Source organism: Protomyctophum bolini (assembly GCF_963924005.1).
Source record: "Protomyctophum bolini genome assembly, chromosome: 19".
In the NCBI taxonomy this organism is placed as follows: domain Eukaryota; kingdom Metazoa; phylum Chordata; class Actinopteri; order Myctophiformes; family Myctophidae; genus Protomyctophum; species Protomyctophum bolini.
In genome coordinates this window covers 34382051-34395975 of record NC_137880.1, presented here as the reverse complement: position 1 = coordinate 34395975, position 13925 = coordinate 34382051, and the positions used below count along the sequence as shown (strand labels likewise).

General features: G+C 43.7%; 1 protein-coding gene across 2 annotated transcripts in view; it reads right to left on the bottom strand.

Annotated features, from left to right (window-relative positions):
* cd2ap (CD2-associated protein) overlaps nucleotides 1–13925 on the bottom strand; it is a gene marked incomplete at its 5' end in the record, with an annotated part of 89982 nt that overhangs the window by 19419 nt on the left and 56638 nt on the right. For both annotated transcript variants that reach the window (XM_080790515.1, XM_080790514.1), the window contains 3 exons: nucleotides 789–901; nucleotides 1309–1453; nucleotides 8879–8941. In XM_080790515.1, coding sequence (XP_080646641.1) covers nucleotides 789–901; nucleotides 1309–1453; nucleotides 8879–8941 — 321 coding nt within the window. The remainder of the gene's footprint in view (nucleotides 1–788; nucleotides 902–1308; nucleotides 1454–8878; nucleotides 8942–13925) is intronic.

Below are 13925 nucleotides of genomic sequence, written 5' to 3'. Positions count from 1 at the left end.
GTTCAATAGGTTGAACAAAGAGTAAGTAAGTAAGTTGAACAAAGAGGACAGCCAACGCCATCTGGCTGGCCCTTTCATACCTTTCAAAGTCATTATGTGTACAGTACAAAGCGTGGTACCGTACCGTACACGCCAAGGCTAACCAACAATCTCATTTTCTACAGTGCTCATGCGCTGTACAGTATGTACAGTATGTGCTGTGCTTGTATTGAGTTTTCGTGTCAAAAGGGCTCCTGGTGGTGGCCAAGGCGTTTTAGCAGCTCTTTCTCACTTTTTTAAAAATGGTTCGTGTCGCAAACATGAAGTCCCCAAAGAAACACCATCAGACCCAGTCTACTGACGGTCTCCATCCTGTAAGGCCCTTGGGGGCCTTTCTTTTTCTGCCCTCTTCCCATTTTCCCCACCCCATCTCTCTCTTCTCGCACATCCTTTCTTCTCGCCTTCTCTCCTTTTTCACTTCTCTCTCTCTCTCTCTCTCTCTCTCTCTCTCCCTTCACCACTTTTCATGAAGCTGTGCCTTTGTTCCTGTCGAGAGGTGACAAGTTAAAAGTCCCTCCTGGTGCTGGGGCCATCTTGGATCCTTAACACAATAGGGTGGGGCCGAGAAAGGCCCTTATTCCACATGATGAACCGATTAAACATGATGAATCCACCCGTGGTCCCTGACAACTCCCACCGATAAAAAGCACAGACCTAGCAGAGGATCCCTGACACGCATGACAGCACCGCCGGCCATGTGCTGAGTGAATCTGTGCCTTAATGAGTGGTTCGAAGCAGGCCATACATACCCAATGTGTCTGGGACCTTTTCCCCCCAGTCCCCAGACAGGGTTTTGGGCTTAGTGGGTAACATTGGCTCCACTTCGGACTTGGGTCGCAAGGAAGGCACCTCTCCATTGTGTCTAGAGTGGAGAAAGAAACGGAAACGGAAGAAAATAAAATCGTAACTCTTCACAGGCCAATGAAACTCCTATAGGTCCACACTGCCAGTGACGAGAGGAATATTGTGTTGACTAACCTACGAGTCACAGTTTGAGGTCCTTGAAACCAAGAAATCCAATGCTGATCCGCTAGTTCTGTTTATTACATTTTTCCCAGAAATGGCTTTATCTCTGTTATTTTTTCCTGCAGCGTCTGTGTCGGTGATTGGCCGGGGGAGCGATTAAAACAAAAACCTCCCCCCAAAAAACACAGCATGTCTTGAAAAGGTAATATAATAAAAAATCCTGGCAAGGGGAGAACAGGGGGCGAAATAAATGTAGCGGTGTTTGACTTTTAAATGGCGGGAGAGCAGAGAGACATTGCTTACTTGATGAGGCTATGTGAAGGAGTGAGAGGCTTGTCTGGTCTCTTAGGAGGAATGCTGCCCGGTCGACCCTTGCCAGGCGGAGGGACAGGCTTCTTGGGCGGCACCACAGGGGCAGCAGGCTTAGATGGTTTGTGATCTGGCACAACTTTAGAAGAGACGAGAGGAGGAAGACATGTATTACTCATCACTTCCCCTTTATTACACTGTTGAAATGTCAGCAGGCGACAGTCAACGTAAATGGAAGAAATGTTAATTATATTTAATCCTAGTCAAACAAGAATGTTTGACTAGGATTAAACGGAATTAAGCCATTGACATAAAAAAAGCGTACCATCAGCCAACCCTCATCTCAAGAGCAGGTACTGTATAATGTCCCTCACGCACAGAATAGAACACCCTTTATTACCAATAAGAGACTTGTGTTGCATTGTGAAATGTTGTGACAACCCAACAACAGAACAATTAAGAAAGGTTTGTCCTGTGCCTTCCCCGGTATCCCACTCCAAGTACAACAATATACTGTGTAACAGAGCCACAACAACCTTGGTGAATGGTGGTGTCTAATGTTCTACCAGATTATGATAATGAGCTATTTTAGCAAGGCGATCTCAAAGTAGAGTGACAACTACACATCCTCCATCTATTCAGATGCATTTCGTACATGCACACACTTTTGTATTATACGTCTTCATTTCAGCACAATTAATGAGAATGTTTTATGTACGTTTTATGTACAGTATAGCTTTACCTATAGAAACATCAGGGATGACTGTATGAATTTACTGGGGTTTAAGCGGCTTATGAACAACACATCATGGTGGTTAATCCATCTTATTTTCAACACAATGAACTCAAACCTCAATGGGATGTTTAGTTGCATTGAATGTGTTGTATCACCAAACATTTTGCTCGTCCACATAGGATGTAAATTCTCCATTCATTGTCGATGGGAATTTAATGTTTGTGTAAGACGAAAATCTACACCAAATAGCTTAATATAGGAGGAGCAACCCCCCCCCCCTCCAAAAATCAGCACTTGTGCAGGAAACAAGTCTCAAATCTGGGTTAGAAGAGGAACGTTACATAGTTCTGCTTTATGATTCACCTAGCGATTTGGCCTGGCTATTTTAAAGAGATAAAAGCATTTTTTGCTGAATACCGTTATCAAACTGGGGTAACACTTCCTGACCAGGTTGGTGACCTACTAAGAAAGGTCCAATTTCCCACTTATCGAATATAAGCGCTAGCTTAATCTAATAATACATCCAATTCATATAGCGCTTTTCTCAGTACTCAAAGTCGCTTTACAAAGCAAAGAAAATAACTTAAGGCAAAACACTAAGCAAACAGGAAAGGAAAAGGATTTGCAGGAAAGAGAAGTCACTCAGAGACTAAGAAACACAAAAAGAAATGAGGAAAGAATGAAGTGAGAGGAAAATAGAAGAGGTGGTGACTCTTCTTCAATTGACTCTGATTTACAACAGAGAAATCATCATGATCAAGACAGAAAGAGAATGTATAAAAGCTGTACAAAAATATGTACTTTGAAGTGTTCAGCACTTCACGTTCAATCAATCAATCAAACCCCCCTCCCACAGAGGGAAAAGGTCAGATATGAAAATGTGCAAGAAGGATGCCATCTTCCAGGGCAGCAGGAGGTTCTTCTTCCGCTTGCCTTAACCGAGGATTCTAAAGCAGACACAGAAGCCCGGAGAACAGCGACAGGACTGTCACTGCTCATAACCGCCCACCCGGAAGACGTCTATATTCAGCTCAACTTAAATGCCACCGCAGAACGTCTCTCAGTCATTCCAAGGATCCAGGAAATATTCTGTATTAAACAGGGGTTTCCCTGTCTGTAAATGTGTTGTGTGATGTGGGGGTGGAGGAAAAGGCATTGGTTGGAAAATGTCACCTCTGGCAATAATGCATTAAAAAAAAACAAGAGGATGTGTGAGATTAATAGCTTACTGGTACATCTAGGCTGTCGTAGACTTGTTCATTAAAACAACAGACTTTCTCTGCCATTGTCCATCCTGTGAAGGACAACGGCAGAGCATATTAGAATAGATTATCTGCTGAGATCTACTGCGCGTGCCTTTAACGTCGAAACATCTTTGCTTGCTCAGTCAAAGGATGCTGGAGTGGCTTAGTGTCGAATGTAAAGATAATATTAACGTAACCGAGTCACCCTTTTCTATGAAAAGTAAGCTTGCGACAACCATAGCAGTATTCAAATTACTTCTCGAAATAAATTCATACAGAGACATGATTTGCCCGTTTTATCAGCTTTTATCAGTCAGTCTATCTGGAGTTATCTCGCAAACCACTGAATAGGCACCCAATGTCTTGTTCTCACTGCTTATGCACTTAGGAACAAATTCAGCAGGTCCTTTAGCGTTTAGGTAATCATTAACAGAAATATAGATATCACAACATATTTCCCAGGTCCATTAGCGTTCAGGTCCATTATATTGGAACCGTTAGGACCGGTCTAGCTCATGTAAACAACAGACAAGCAAACATAAAACATCTGTTCCTGGCTGGCACACACCAGTGGACAATCCAATCAAAGTTCTAGATGTCATTGATCCAGTAACAATGCCCACATCATGTGGCCCGCTCACACATACAAACAGGACAATACAGCAAAGCGCAGTGTGGATCTGATTTGGTATGTTAGAGGTGTAGGTGTGTGTGTGTGTGTGTGTGTGTGTGTGTGTTTGCATCTTGCATGGGTGTTATGTATACAAAGGAATGTACATGGCACGCCATGATAGAATAGTGGAACTCATAGCAAAGGACATATCAAAATACCATGCATCTTCAGTGAGTGAGAATGTACAAACATTCCAGGGTCATTCAACTCTGTGATAACCCAGACATGCTTACATCTTTGACAGCTAATACACCAGATGTTGTCGTGGTTGATGAAGAGTCCAGGGAGGTGTCTGTCTTAGAGATGGCCAGCATCTTTGACCACAGCCTATAGAGGAAGCCTTTATGACACAAGGACATAAAATACCAACCACTTCTACATAACCAGCTCAGTGGCCTTGTGGTTAGAGTGTCCGCCCTGAGACTGGGAGGTCGGGGTTCGATCCCCGGCCGGGTCATACCAAAGACTCTAAATAATGGGACCCAGTGCCTCCCTGCTTGACACTCAGCATCAAGGGTTGGATTGGGGGTGGGAAGTGAGGACGCTGGCGTCGACTGTTCGCCGCTTCACCTCCCAATGTATGAATGAATGAACCATTGTAAAGCGCTTTGAGCACTTGTAAAAGCGCTATAAAAATGCAATTCATTATAACATCTCAGAGCTGGGCCATACAGTAGGTGCAGACCATTTGTTTTCATATTCGGCAGCCTAGGGCATACCAGCTCAGTGGCCTTGTGGTTAGAGTGTCCGCCCTGAGACTGGGAGGTTGGGGTTCGATCCCCGGCCGGGTCATACCAAAGACTCTAAAATGGGACCCAATGCCTCCCTGCTTGACACTCATCAAGCATCAAGGGTTGGATTGGGGGTAAGTCCCTGCGACATACTAGCGTCATGTCCAGGGGGTGTACTTGTACATCAAGCTGCCTCACGCTACAGAAACAGGAGATAGGCTCCTGCTCTATGGGCCTATGGCTCGGCAAGGCTACTTACTTACTTCCTAGCCTAGGGCAATGGGCATACCCACAGACTGGTTGTTAGAGGGTTCCAACAACTTGGGATACCCAAAAAAGGAGGCAAAAAGGCTGGCAGGTGCCTCTGCTATAATCGGCGGCCGTCATATATGGCAGAGACGCTGCTACTTATACCCATAGTAGATGGATGGCGAGTGACGTGACTTTTGTACCATGAAAATACATGCCATGATTTTGTAAGTGTAACTCTACTGCACCTGTACTATGTGTGTGTGTGTGTGTGTGTGTGTGTGTGTGTGTGTGTGTGTGTGTGTGGTTTCAACAATAAACCACTGGTTAGTCATCAGCCAACGGTGAAGGCAGGCAGCTCAGCACACTCAGCAACCTTAACAGTGGTTATCGTATGACAACTGCTTCTTATATAGATGGCAATGCGTCTACATTCAGGCTTGTTGATATAAAGTATGGTTCAGTTGTAGTACTGTGTGCATTGTGTATGGTTCACTTGGAGTAAATCCAATTAACCTTGATCATTTGCATAATATTATTTTTGAGGAGCGCTAGGCACCTCCTATGTCCAGCTTTGAGGGTTTGTGTAGACACAAAGATTGAAAGCAAAACATTGTTTGTTCGATTTATTGTTTGATTGGCCAGAATGAGATGTCGTCGTACGGTATGATAAGAGCGCCCCTCACTTCAGACGGGTGTGTTTTTTTTGGAGTACAGTGCAGTCAACCGTTACATACTACAATCAAATAGAGAAGAGTAATTAAAAAGAATCTAACAATATAAATCAAATCAATAATCAAATGGAGAATCATGATGAATGTCATGACCACAAGAATCTAATTTAATTGTATCATGCGATTAATGACTTTTCCACACCAAGTGTACATGCATATAAATGATGTACATCACGTTACATATCACATTAATTACAGATAACATTTATCACCTCACCCAAGGTGTTGCATTAGTGCGTAATTATACTTCTTAAGCGGTGTCTGGAGATTAGAAGCAAGATGGATTACTCTGAGGCTGATTAGAAAACACAACGTTAGCTTGTTTCAGTCAGCCATCGGGGGATTCCATGAATGAATGCTTGATTCTGATTGGTCAATCGCTGAATTCAGCGGTGAGTTATGTGTTGATGATGACCACCCCGCTGTATAACAGACTAATCGATTTACTGCTGTTTCCAACATGACAGCCATGTAAACACACACACACACACACACACACACACACACACACACACACACACACACACACACACATGTCATTTACAGCTAAACATTGCTCTCAAAAATGTTTTTGAAAACATTTGAGCGAGAAATAGACGAAGCAGTACCGGAAAATGGATTCTATTTTGATCAACTCACTTCCTTGTTTTCCGACAGTGCTGCAGCCCTGCAGCTGGCCAGATGCAGCCAGCACAAACTTATGGAATACTTTTTTTGTGTTTTGTGTTTTGGGTCAATGTATTAATTTATGTTATAGGTAAGCCATGTAATAAGCGGGATAATATCTGGCTAGCTGGTCATTGGTCGGGATATAATTCACCTTCAGGGAGTTTAACCCATTCTGACCGGGAACCCGTTTTGGTGTTCAGCATCATGTTATGCTTTAGCTATTGAAAAATAGCAGATCTACAAGCTCATAGCGCGCCACCGAGTGGCGCGCTACGAGCTTGTAGGTCTGCTATTTTTGAAAAATCGAAGAACGACTGACATTTTTTAGAATCTGATCTCAGGTCAGAATGGGTTCATCAGACCAGCGTGTGTCCAGTGGAAACCTGGTATGAATCTGATCTCAGGTCAGAATGGGTTAAACTGGGGTGGTTAAACTCCCTGTCTGTGAGTTATCTCCCGACAATGACCAGCTAGCGCGCGTGTGTGAGAGAGACATTGTGAGAAAGAGAGCGCGTGTGTGTGTGTTAGGGGTGCAACGGTTTTCAACCGAAAACCGAACCGTTCGGTTCCACATACACGGTTCAATGCGCTCTAATGAACCGCGCTATTTCGGTTTGCATTAATTAATTTATTACAGCTGCGAAGAATGTATTTCTCGGTCACACACTGGCCTACTTAGAAGTCTAGCACTCTATCGGTCACACACCGTCCTACTAAGAAGTCTAGCACTCTTTCGGTCACAGAAGTGTAGCACTCTGTCGGCCCACCCCCTACACACACACACACACACACACACACACACACACACAGAGAGAGAGACGGCATGATGAGGAGAATCCAGCACTCGTCTTTAAACGTCGTTCTTGGAATAATTATTGATCGTCATACACAGAGACACACACAGCGGAGTAACCTCGCGCCAACAGGCTTCTAAGCACGGTCGTTGTAAGTTTGTTCAGATCTGATTCTGCATCTGCACTCGCTGTTTGAGTGCTAATTAAGAGGGAGAGTGAGAGCAAAAACAACCCGCAGCAGGACATTCATTCCGTCAGAAAAGTACCAACAAAATACTCCCATGTCCAATCCATGACTGTAGATAGAAGCCCTTCTTCTAATAATATAAGCATAATATCCTTAAATCCTCATGTAGACTTATTGTAAACTTTTGTAGGCTATTTTTCTGAGACACGACGCATTCACTGTGAATGACTCCCCTCCCAGGAGACACTCTCCTCTCCTCTTTCCTGCATGTGCCCCGTGTGAGCGCATAGGTGCATTTATTTCCCCTTAAAAATAATGATGAGGCACATTAAAATAGCAATATAAGGTTTTTTTCCCCCTTTAAAATAATGAAAAGGCAGAAATGCCTAATAAAATAATATATGCTAAAAAAAGAGAAGAAAAGAAAATGCTATAAATAAACTTTTTTGAGTGGTGCAAGCCACTGCCTGGCTGGCTGGCTGGGTATGAGCATGAAAACAGCGTGGTTGTTTTTCACCACCTGTGCACAACCTAACACACACGCACATTATTAACTGTATATATGATGATTTCGTGTGTGCCAGTACAGTGACACTAGTACAGTACAGTACAGTAGAGGGTACAGTAGGGCGCGTTCCTGGGGATCACTTCACAAGGGGGTGATTTTTTTTACTGTACCGAAACCGAACCGAAACCGTGGCCCCCATACCGAGGTTCGAACCGAACCGTGGTCTAACTGAACCGTTGCACCCCTAGTGTGTGTGTGTGTGTTTTTAAACCTTTTTTTTATGATAGTATGTTTTTGTTGCACTTAAAATGCCCGAGCTTATGCTGCTAAATAAATCTGACCTATAGAGGGACAAAGAAAGTGTTAATGATGTTATAACCAGTAGTTTCAGTTGCATTGTTTTAGAACGGTATTACAATTAATTGTATCCACTAGTAGTCCATGCCCATCCGGGGATATCGCATGCCAAATCCATCCCCCTCTTTTCTCTATCTCGGCTCCCCCCCCTCTATACCCTCCATCTGCCGCATATATATACTGGGTGTCCCCTGTGGCACACCCGTTATGCGTTTGCGAGAAACATGACTTACATTGGCATCCGTTTATCATACATACAGTACAGTATCTAGCCTTTTGAACTGGTCCTTCAAACATAAGATACCCATTAGGCCCACAGTCAATCCAGATTTTTTTATGTTAAAGGAATCCATAATCAAAGAATTCAAATTCTTGCAAGCCAGCATTAACATCAAAGAGGGGCACTTTGAAGTACAGGAACCCCGTAGCCCTGCGAATCTCCATCTTTGTCTAGATTGACACCAACTCCACCAGCAGCAATGAGAGCAAGGAGAAGCAGTGATGTAAATGGGCAGATTAGAGAGATAATTAGTGCTAGGGAGTCTGGAAGAACAGAGGAATGGTGAAGAACTAAGAAGGGATGGGGATGGAGGTATAGAAGAAGGTAAAAGAGGGAGAAAAAGCTGGAGGGTGTAGAGGGAGAGAAAGAAAGGCGTGAGGCACGCGGGGGACAAAATGTTACCTTTTTCCTCTGGCCGGGCAAGATGGGGTTTCTTGTCGGCACTGGGGACATCTGGCTTCATGGCTGAGAAACGGAACATGGTTCACAATCAATGATGAACGTCTGCCTAACGTCTGTGATCAAAGTCTGATCAAAGACAGAATCTGTGTGAGGTAGTACACACCACGCCTACATCTCAGTTTCTGCTGTACAAGGAAGACACTACCACACACACACACACACAGTCTCTGATATACGAGGAAGACATGCTCACACACACACAGTCTGAGGAAGACATGCTCTCTCACACAGACACACACACACACACACACACACACACGAAGAAGACATGCTCACACACAGCCTTGCCCTAACCACACCAAAGGGTCAAGATGGTTTTAGCGCTGTCCCTGCGGTGCGATATGTCTTGTTGACCCTCGTGATTCAATGCATGGAATTCAATGGCCCCCAAAACCACACCAAAGGGTCGAGACGGTTTTAGCGTTAACTCCTTGCAACCGTTTGGACCCAAGGAGTTGCACGGTGACCCTTTGGTGTGGTTATAGGGCTTTAGTCTGCCTTTATCCATATTCACTTTTATTACATCCCTTTTCAAGGCTAAAAACATGCAACCACTGATTTCCGATTCTCAAATGTACAGACGCTCACAATCGATAAAACACACACAGACACTCTTTGCAACGTACATAGACACACATACTTTACACAGTGCACACACACACACACACACACACACACACACACACACACACACCACAAGGCAGTAGAAGGTGCGGAGGCACACATTTGCAGTATTTCCTGTGCAGAGCAGTAAAAGTGAGATAAATCCATGCAGCATTATGCATTGCACAGTGTTTTTTATTGATGAACTGTGTTCTGTAGAATCTGTACAGATGTTGGGTATTGATTGCAAGCTGTGTACGGAAAACAAACCTGCACCACCACCAGGCAATATGAATGTCTTTTGCTACTTTAACCCATTTTGGGGTTTTAGAATCTGATCTCAGGTCAAAATGGGTTAAGATAAGGGGAACAAAACCTCACTTCTGGCACTTTAAGTAAAGATTACGCTGCATATTACAGTAGTCGTCTGCCCTAGATAGCACATCTCGAAGCAGAGCAGCATTCAGAGCACCTGCAGACTCTGCACCTGTAGTTTCTGTGGTTAACACATTCCGTGTACAAGCACTGATTACATGACTATATGTACAGTGTTGGGCTAAAGCATTACTGAAATAGCATACGGTATTGCATAATACCATTACTTTGAGACTTACTTTACTTTAAAAAAAAAAGTAATGTAATGTGATACTTTGACAAATGTCATACTGTATTAATTCATGTAAAGTAATGCCGTGTTTGTTCACCATTCTATGGTATTCATGCATATTCGATTTTTCTAAACATTGATTGTGTTTATCATCGTTGAACTTCAGTCTGCTAAAATCATTTGAATTACCAACAAGATCCCATAATTATTGCTTATGATGCTCTAGTCACGATATCCCACCCGCTTCCATTTAATATTATGCACAATGATTCTTTTTTTCTGATGGCCAAATGTATTGCTTACAATAATTATAATATTACTTTTTAAATGTAACTTCCAACTCAAGTATATATGACAATATACTCTATATAAACTGATCTACTACATAACTAGTAGATCTAAAAGTGAGCTTATAGATCTGCTATATGTCATCTTAAATAAAGTGGGACCAAAAGCATCAATCTATGACAAATAAAAAAATAAATCAAGGCCATTTATTGCTCTTCCAATATGTCCACCATGCAGTCACTTCTCAGAAACTCAGTCCAATGATAGCTGTAGAGATCCATACATTATATCTCAAGCTGAACCCAGACAAGACTGATAGCTTCTTCCCCCACGCAGTAGCTAACTATTTCCATAGACAACACCCTGGTGACTTCAGTTCCAACAGCAAAGAACCTTGGTGTTGTCCTGGACAGTCAGCTCTCATTCAAGGCACACACACCACAACGGTCACTCAATCCTCTAGGTTTACACTGACTCTATAACATCTGAAGGATATATAGACCCTTCCTCACCCAGGAGTCAGCCCACCTTAAAGGCTCATACATAGTCTGGATTTTCGGAGGTTAGGTGACCACCGAACTACAACATGACGTCACGAGCCGCGGTGAAGAGCAAACCACCGCCACCGCTCCAGCCCTTCTCTCTGTTTTTTACTCACCACCGCTCAACGTTATTTCAGCTCCGGTGGTCACCTTCACCACCGAAAATCCAGACTATGACTAAGCCGTTAGCCTCTCCTATTGATCCAAAATGCCGCAGCACGCTTGGTCGACTTCAAACCAACCAAAGATTTCACCTTTTCCGCTCTCTCCATTGGCTCCCAGTTACTGCTTGCACAGAGTACACAACACTGATGTTGGTCTACAAAGATTCTTCAAAGTCTGAGCCACCCAGACTTTGAATTGTAATTTAGATAGCATGTTCTGTAGACGGATGCCAGGCCATTATTGATCTGCCATTCTATAGTTTTTAAAGTTTCAATGTACGGATATTCTACTGTTAGACGGATGATTGAGTCTCAGTTTACTTGTGATCCTAGATTCATAGATGACTATTTCTATATGCATTTGATGTTGCTTTTGCTTATTGTAAATCACTCTGGATTAAGAGCATCTGCTAAATGCCTGAATTGTAAATTATATCTTGAGATCCTTGTTGCTGCATCCAGGGTTCCATTGGCTGGAGGGAAATCCATGCCTGAGTTTATGACTCCTTTAAGGTAATGTTGTAGACTTTGATGTGTAATTATTCATGTTTGATATTACAATGTACCAATTTCATAAAACACACTTTGTTAACCTCATTAACCCTCACGTCACAATGTTGGGCAGATGTGATGAACGGGTGGCCAGGTGGCTCAGTTTCATCTGATTGCACAGATCACAATTATCCTTGTGAACCAGTTTGAATCCAATATCTGTCTCGTCTCATATCTCTACCTTTAATTTCCTGTGTCTAGTCTTTGTCTACACTGACCCGTCTGAAATGAAGCATAGACATGGCACACACACAAAGAACACTATCCTTGAGCTAATAATAGCACACAAATTAAGGAGGGAGTTGGACAATGGACATTCAAACATGTCAGTGCCAAACGCATACATCTATAGAGTATCCTACTTAAATTAAGCAAATGTCTGTCTGTCTGTCTGTCTGTCTGTCCCATTCCCCCCCTGCTCCTCACTGGCTTGGCCAGTTGATCTGCATTTGAACACAAACATTGACCATTCCATCATGCACAGCCTCTCTTTTTCAATTTAACAAATCTGTTAAATTATATTGTTATACTGTTAATTATATTTATTAGTTAATACTTAGTCCCTTCCGTATACCTCCCTTTTAGAACACGTGACATGCGATTCACACAGTGCAATGCATGCTGGGAAGGGCTCGACGCGTCGTTAGCTTGAACATCCATTCCCCTCGCACCGTACCCCCCCTCCTTTTACAACTACACCGCTCTCGCTGTTGGCTGCCTGCCTCACTATTTTATTTTTTTCTTATCATTTTTATCCCACGAATTTGCAACCCATTTTTTTCCCACTCAGTGTCAATTAGCTAATGTAATCCTGGGCGCTACACTTCCTCTGCCAACCTGCATACTGAAGTTATTTGAAAAGTTTGCAATGTTCGAATGTCACTCGATATAACTTCAAACCAAACGCGGGTGAAACAGCGAAGGCATCCCTGGCAAAAAGCCAAAGATCTCCCCCCACCACCCCCACGCCGAGGTGTGGTGGGGGGTGGTGAGGTGTGGTGGGGGGTGCGTGGCAGACGGGCAGCTGAAAGCCTGGTGGCGTGCGGTTACAGACGTCCTGTCTGAGGTAGTCAAAGCCAAGGACAATGTTACAACAGGCTATTATAAACTCACCGTCGAGCAGCCTGCCCTGCACCTAATGTGATAAAATGAACGGCAGGACAAAATCGGATCGATTATTATCCGTCTATCAGCAACATACGGGTGTTTGTCTTGCAACGACAGGTACGTGCGCGTTTGTGAGCCGGCCGGGACAAATAAATAACACATACTATCTATGGCAACGACGGCGCACTGTGTGTATGTGTCAGAGAGAGACATATTTATGTGAGTCCCAGGAATACACAGACCACTTGCCTAATAATAATAATTTCAATGTCAATACCAATTTCCCAAGCTCATCAGTTAGCAATTCCCTTCCAATCAATAATGTGATCTATTACATCACATTACCCACACTGTACATAATTTGGTGTTTATATATTCGAACGGGTTTAAGGACTAGTGACTAGTCTAATTAACTCATGTTTTAAGGTGTTATAGATATGATGTAGTCAATAGCAGTGAATGTGTAGTTAAGGGGGATTCTAGGGGGATGACAATGTCAGTCGGTTCAAGCCACTTTGATCTGGTTGGCCGCGAGGATCAGCAGAGCCTCCAGGGGCCGCGAGCAGGGCTTTTAGTGTGGTCTGTGTGTGTGTGTGCTCTCAGTAGTGGTGTTGTGTTTAGGGGTGATAATAGGGGGGGTTGGGTGGAAAGCAAGCCACTGTAAAACAAAGTACACATCTTGGTCAAATAGATGCAATCCCTGAAGGGCAACGTGTTGTCCCCTCCAGCTCTGGCTGCTTCCCATTCTTCCAGATGAACAAACAAACCCTTAGATCTGTTCAACGGCGGGTCTCAATGTGGGATCTGGGGACCTCCAGGGGTCCCTCTGGGGACCTCCAGGGGTCCCTCTGGGGGAGCAAGGGGGTCTCCAGCTAAATTATTTAACACATTTGTTGCTATTGACAGTTATACTCGTCCTATAAACTTAATTACGCGGGGTGCTCATGACGAGTAGGCTCGTCTTAAGGCGTGTGATATCTCTATGAGAACGCCTCGCTACGTTTCATTTTTGGAATCAATCCGGTTGCTACGGACGCTGGCTAAGGCCTCGCCGGGTTCCGCACGTAATTCCGACGGAGCATTAGTCCGACATGCGGGAACCGCTCGAACTTGCGCTGCTCCCG